This window comes from Panulirus ornatus, chromosome 7, assembly GCF_036320965.1.
Source record: "Panulirus ornatus isolate Po-2019 chromosome 7, ASM3632096v1, whole genome shotgun sequence".
NCBI classification, from domain to species: Eukaryota; Metazoa; Arthropoda; class Malacostraca; order Decapoda; family Palinuridae; genus Panulirus; species Panulirus ornatus.
The window spans coordinates 8,555,977-8,562,922 of record NC_092230.1 but is presented as its reverse complement, the minus strand read 5'-3'; the positions used below and the strand labels follow the sequence as shown (position 1 = coordinate 8,562,922).

The 6,946-nt window shown below is 39.6% G+C and overlaps 1 protein-coding gene across 1 annotated transcript in view; it reads right to left on the bottom strand.

Moving 5' to 3' along the window:
* LOC139749654 (uncharacterized) overlaps positions 1–6,946 on the bottom strand; it is a 90,044-nt gene that overhangs the window by 55,945 nt on the left and 27,153 nt on the right. Inside the window, exon 3 of the mRNA XM_071663825.1 lies at positions 2,164–2,325. Within this exon, the coding sequence (XP_071519926.1) occupies positions 2,164–2,325 (162 nt within the window). The remainder of the gene's footprint in view (positions 1–2,163; positions 2,326–6,946) is intronic.

The window sequence follows — 6,946 nt, the reverse complement described above, 5'->3', positions numbered from 1 at the left end:
GCTGGATGATAGAGTGGCAGTTATAGGGGGTTTTGGTCAAGGTAGTGTGAGAAGTGAGAGGGTTAGGGAAAATGGTTTGTTAAACAGAGAAGAGGTAGTGAAAGCTTTGCAGAAGATGAAAGCCGGCAAGGCAGCAGTTTTGGATGGTACTGCAGTGGAATGTATTAAAAAAGGGGGTGACTGTGTTGTTGACTGGTTGGTAAGGATAATCAATGTATGTATGGTTCATGGTGAAGTACCTTAGGATTGGTAGAATGCCTGCATTGTACCATTGTACAATGGCAAAGGGGATAAAGGTAAGTGTTCAAATTACAGAGGTACAAGTTTGTTGAGTATTCCAGGGAAATTCAATGGGAGGGTATTGATTAAGAGGTTGAAGGCATGTACAGAGCATCAGATTGAGGAAGAGCAGTGTGGTTTCAAAAGTGGTAGAGGATGTGTGGATCAGGTGTTTGATTTGAAGAATGTATGTGAGAAATACTTAGAAAAACAAATGTATTTGTATGTAGCATTTATGGATCTGGAGAAAGCACATGATAGAGTTGGTAGAAATGCTTTGTGGAACGTATTAAGAGTATATGATGTGACTGGCAAGTTGCAAGCAGCGAAAAGTTTTTATCGAGGATGTAAGGCATGTGCACGTATAGGAAGAAAGTGATTGGTTCTCAGTGAATGTCGGTTAACGGCAGGGGTGTGTGATGTCTCCATGGCTGTTTAATTGGTCTATGGATGGGGTTGTTTGGGGGATGAATGAAAGAGTTTTGGAGAGAGGGGCAAGTATGCAGTCTGTTGTTGATGAGAGGGCTTGGGAAGTGAGTCAGTTGTTGTTTGCTTATGATACAGTGTAGGAGGCTGATTCAGGTGAGAAACTGCAGAAGCTGGTGACTGAGTTTGGTAAAGTGTGTGAAAGAAGAAAGCTGACAGTAAATGTGAATAAAAGCAAGGTTATTAGATTCCGTAGGGTTGAGGGGCAAGTAAATTGGGATGTAAGTTTGAATGGAGAAAAACTGGAGGAAGTGAAGTGTTTTAGATATCTGAGAGTGGATTCAGCAGCAAAAGTGGGTATGTTTGATGGAATAGTGGTTCCAACAATGTTATATGGTTGCAAGGCATGGGCTATAGATGGAAGTGTTGGAAATGAGATGTATGAGCACAATATGTGGTGTGAGGTGGTCTGATCGAGTAAGCAAGGAAAGGGTAAGAGAGATGTGTGGTAATAAAAAGAAAGTGGTTGAGACAGAAGAGGGTGTATTGAAATGGTTTGGTCACATGGAGAGAATGAGTGAAGAAAGATTGACAAAGAGGATATACGTGTCAGAGGTGGAGGGAACGAGGAGAAGTGGGAGACCAAATTGGAGGTGGAAGGATGGAGAGTAAAAGATTTTGAGTGATCGCGGCCTGAATATACAGGAGGGTGAAAGGCGTGCAAGGAATAGAGTGAATTGGAACGATGTGGTATACCAGGGTTGATGTGCTGTCAATGGATTGAACCAGGGCAAGTGAAGCATTTGGGGTAAACCATGGAAAGTTTTGTGGGGCTTGGAAGCGGAAAGGGGACTGTCATTTCGGTGCATTATACATGACAGCTAGAGACTGAGTGTGAACGAATGTGGCCTTTTTTGTCTTTTCCTAGCGCTACCTCATGCGTGTGCAGGGGGAGGGAGGTGCCATTTCATGTGTGGCGGGGTGGTGACAGGAATGGATGAAGGCAATAAGTATGAAAATGTACATGTGTATATATGTCTGTGTATATATATGTATGTATACATTGACATGTATAGGTATGCATATGTACATGTGTGGGCGTTTATGTATATGCATGTGCATGTGGGTGGGTTGGGCCATTCTTTTGTCTGTTTCCTTGCGCTACCTGGCTAACACGGGAGGCAGCAACAGTATAATAAAATAATAAAAAACCAATTATCCAAAGAATATCCCTCTGAACAATGTCCTCATCTTTTCAATCTAATATAAGCATAACAAATTTTGAATATAAATTAAAAGAGGTTTCTACAAAATACACTGAAACAATGTTTGCAAGCTGTCACATGTTGATTAGCAACACCAGAAATTCATCTTCATTGGGGTTATGAGCCAAACTAAATCTTTTCCTACTGCTCAAACATGGCTATCTACATAAAACATCCTTAATGACATACTCACGCAAACCCTCAAAGGGACCCATAACATACATAAGATTCTTGCTCATTTCAAGCCAATTTTTTACATAGTCCCGACACCAATAGCTGTCTATATTCTTGATAACATTTCGGACACATTGTTCCTTCAAATTCCCTGGAGGTCTTGGTTGAGGCATCTTGTAAACTGAAATAAAAAGAAAAGCAGAACATTATTAGTAAGTGTTTTACAACAGTTTTGAATAAAACGATAACTTAGCACATGCAATGTGCATGAAGGGTAATGTATTGGTTACTCTGAAATTAACTAACATTTAAATTTCAATTCAGTCCTCTTAACTGCAACTGTAAGTTCTTTTACAACAAATAATGTTACATTTTCATTGCAATGCTTGCAAATAATAATTCATCACTAATCAGTTAAGGATATGGTCCCAATCAGCAGCCCATCCAGCTGAAAATAATGAAAAATATTCAACCTGAAAAGTAGCATTTTGCAATTCCTACTCAACTTACAACATAAGCTAAATCTATAATACTTGATTTTACTGTCAACCCCTCACTCCTCTGAACACATGCCAGATATCCCTTTCGATGTGAATTTATGAATCAAGTTCCATGCCTCAATTTCAAGGTTAGCCTCCAAGCCTGGGTGGTGTACAGGGTAAAATCCACAATAATTTCTCCCCACAATCAGTTATCTTCCAGCCAAGCCAATGACAGAACATTATCATGACTTCTCTGAGAAGGAAATTAAAAAGCTTGAGGCTAGATTTACAAGACCAGGCAGAAGATGATTCTGAACTATGTGTTGATGATCTTTCTTAGGAAGGTGCGGAGAGTGATTTCCAGCACTGAAAGTTGACCAATATTTGGCAGGAATAAGTGTTTCTAGCAAAAGTGGAAGCAGTACTGTCAGCACTCACCTGAGCAATAACAACACTCCATTTGGCGGGTCTATCTATCTAGCTATATTTCTGATACCCATTCCCAACAGAAACTCCCATCAAGCAAGTAACCACAGCAAAAGAGTCTCCATTTATCCCTGTCCTTACAAACTCCTATGCATTCTTCCATCATCTCTCTCCCTCTAGTACTCTTCCACTCTATTGCCCCATGTTAAAATCAGCCTTCCTTCCACACTAACCCCTTAATCATACTATTATACAATCGCCCTGTAAACTCCCCATCTTGCATTCCTTCTGCATCCTCAAATCATCTCAAAGTATAGCATTTCACCCACTCTACCACTCCATGGTTCATTCCCTTTGCACTCCCTGCCATACCAAATCTCTCTTACACCAACTCATTGCTTTCTTCATTCCATCTTGTATAGCCTAGATTCTTGACTTCTGGTGTAGCTGGTTATAATTTTGCTGTTAAGAAAAAATCAACAATGAATTCTTAACGATCATAACATGAAAAATTTGATTACATAAGATAAAATATAAAACTTACTTGACACCCAGGTCTTACTCCTACACTCTTTGGTGTGTTAGGCTGAAACATCAGCAAACATTCTGCATGTTATCAAAGTGAAAGCACAATATGTAGTGAACAAAATACACTTCTTAAGTTATTTTTTTCTGTTATATGAACATCTTTGAAATTGTAAGCTTCATTTCTAACAACCTGAAAAACTGAAATTCACAAGGCTGAAAAGAGAACTTCGCTGAGGATCTGAGGAGTTAATGCTTTAATGCCTTGCTCTTAATGTCACTGAATGGACTTTTTAGTATTTCTGCACAATTTTGGAGCCTTGCTGTCTTTGGAAACAATGCACTGAAGTTACCCTCTGCCAGTGGCCTGTCAAGGGTGAGGCAAGAAAGGCTAAGATGTGGCACTGGAGTCTACCAGTTATGCTATGGAGTAAAAGAGACGAGTAACTCAGGGTGTCAGCGATGAATGTATAAAGATGACTGGTGGCAGTAATAGAAGGGAGCTTGTTAAGGAATTTAAAAGTTATAGCTTGGATGTGCTGGCATTGGGGAAACCCACATCCTTGGGCAGGGTGTATGAAGTGAAAATGGAAATGATGAATGCAAGTCATGGTAGGGCATGGAAGGAGGAGTGGCATGGATGGGAATGAATGAAAATCATCAGGGATGAGGGAAAGAAGGTTGTGCAATTGTGTTATCACCAAGAGTGTGGGAGGTGTCATATAGCATGAATGGAATGGATTAAGAATAGTATGAGTGAAAGGAAAGACTGGAACTGTGAAGTATGCATGGGTACATGTATATGCACCTAAGTATGCATGGGTACATGTATATGCACCTAAGTATGCATGGGTACATGTATGTGCACTTGTGAATATGAAGACTGTACGAGGTAAGGATGAAATGGAGCATTTCTGGAAACATTTGATTGACTGCATAAATGGCTTTGAAAATGTGAGAAATGTAGTCAGAATGGGTGATATAAACGCGAAAGTGGGGTGTGATGAAATTTGTGAGACAAGCAGTAAATGGGGTGCCTGGAGTAAATAAGAATGAAAGCTATCTTGTGGATGTCTGTGCTCAGAAGGGTTTATTCCTTGCAAACACTTTTTTCCAGCATAAGATGATCCATAGGTATACATAGATGAGGAATTATGGAAGAGGAGAGCAGAAGGCTTTAATTGATTATGTGGCACCAGATGAAAGATAGAAAAAGGAGTGACAGGTGCTAGAGTTGTGAAAGGATTCTTTGGAGACTGACCATTCTGCAGTTCTTGTGGGGATGAGGATCAGTGAGAAGTGGGGGTACAGTGTAAGGAAGAATGGAGAGGTATAAGTGCTAGCAAGTGAGAAGATGAATCAGAAGAAATGTATGGAGGAGTATGACAGGAAGGTAACTGAAAGCTTAGATGGAAGTGCAGTGATCACAAGGATACAGTCATGTGTAAATGAAGTATTTACAATGCTTAGAAAAAGACTTTTAAGAGTTGTAGAATTAATAGTGGGATATAAGGTCATGAAATATAGGAATAAAAAGGGCAATGCATGGTGGATGGAGGAGATTAGAAATGCTACAGAAGAGAAGAAAAAGGTACATGGAAGATTGCTTGACAGGAATGTACCAGTGAAAGTTCCGCAAAGGAGGAGGGAAGAATATAAAATAAGTTGAATGTTAGAAACTGATAAAGGAAAGCAAAGAAATAGAAGATGAAGGTCTTGGAAGAAAGTTTAGTGAAAAGTTTTGGGATAATAAGAAATTATACTAGAATGAGGTGAAAAAATAAAGAAGTGGATGTAAAAGTGGATATGTAAATGTGAGAAATAAGGAAAGGGAGGTGCTGAATCAAAAGGAGGAAAAGAAAGGAAGATGGAAAGAGTATTTTGAAGTACTGGTGAATGTGGGAGAAGGGGAGGCAGCAGTTGTTATGGGCATGTATATAAAGGGTGGAAGGAAGAGGATACAGGTGCAAAGGCCTATAGCAAAAGGGGAGATAAGAAGGGCAATAATGAGGCTGAAGAAAGAAAGGCACATGTTGTGGATGGGATTACAGTTGAAATGCTGAAGTATAGAGGAGAAAGTGTGGTAAAGTGGATGCATCTGATACATAGCTTAGCATGGAAACAGAAGATTGAGGCTAAGGACTGGGTGAAAGCTATTATTGTTCCTTTATTCAAAGGAAAAGGTGCTAAGGATGTATGTAACAATTATAGGAGAATAAGTCTATTGACTGTACCAGGAAAAGTGCAAATAAAAATGTTTACCAAGTGATGGAAGTGACTGAATGCAGAAAGGTAGGGGATGTGTGGATCAGATTTTTGTGATAAAGATGACCATGAAAAAGTATTTCACAAAAAAGTAAGAAGTGTATGCATCTTTTATGGATCTGGAGAAAGCAATTACAGAGTCGAATGGAATGCTTTATGGGATGTGTTAGGATATATGGGGTTGGGGCACAACTGGCGGATGGTGTAAAAGCCTTCTATAAAGGAGCAAATGTATGTGTAAGAGTGGATGGAGAGTTGAGCGAAAGTTTCTGTATACATGTCGGAGTAAAGCTGGAATGTGATGTCACCATGGCTTTTTAAAATATATATGGAAGGAGTGATGAGAGATGAAAGGGAAACTTGGAAAATGGGGTGTAGAGATAGTGTGTGACAGTGAGATATGGTGGCTAGTGGCAAGCCTTTGTGCAAATGATACTGTGGCATTTGCTGAGTGTGAAAAGGAGTTGCAGAAGGTTGTGCATTTTATATGTAAAAGCACAGATGACTGAAGATAAATGCAAGTAAAAGTAAAGTAATGGTGCTGGAAAGGAAGCAGAGTGATAGTATCCATTTTGTAAAACCATACAGAGTTAAAGAAGAAAGCATACTAAATTGCACTTTGGATATGGGGGAGAAAGACTGGAAGAGCTGACAGAATCTAAGTATTTAGGAGCGCTGTTTTGGGTACGTTTGGTGATATGAAGGGAGAGATATGGGAGGTAGCAGTTACAGGGTAGAAGAGCCATTGGGTCCTTTAACAAAATAATGAAGGGTAAAGTATGTAAGTATGAAAGTGAAGAGAGGATTAAGGTAGAGCACAGTCCTCCCAACCCAGACCTATACAGCCAGAGCATGGACATGGAATAAGTCACAAAGGTCAAGAATCCAGACTGTGGAAATGAGCTACTTGAAAAGAGCATAATTAATTAGATGTAATTAGATGGAACACAGAAAGAATTGATGGAGTGCGAGAGAGATGTGGTGTGGCAGGGAAAGGAAAGGGAATGAATTGTAGAGTGGTAGAGTAGATGAAATGTAATACTTTGAGGTGGTTTGTTTATGTGGAAAGAATATAAGAGTATATAAGGAGAGGGTATGACTGTA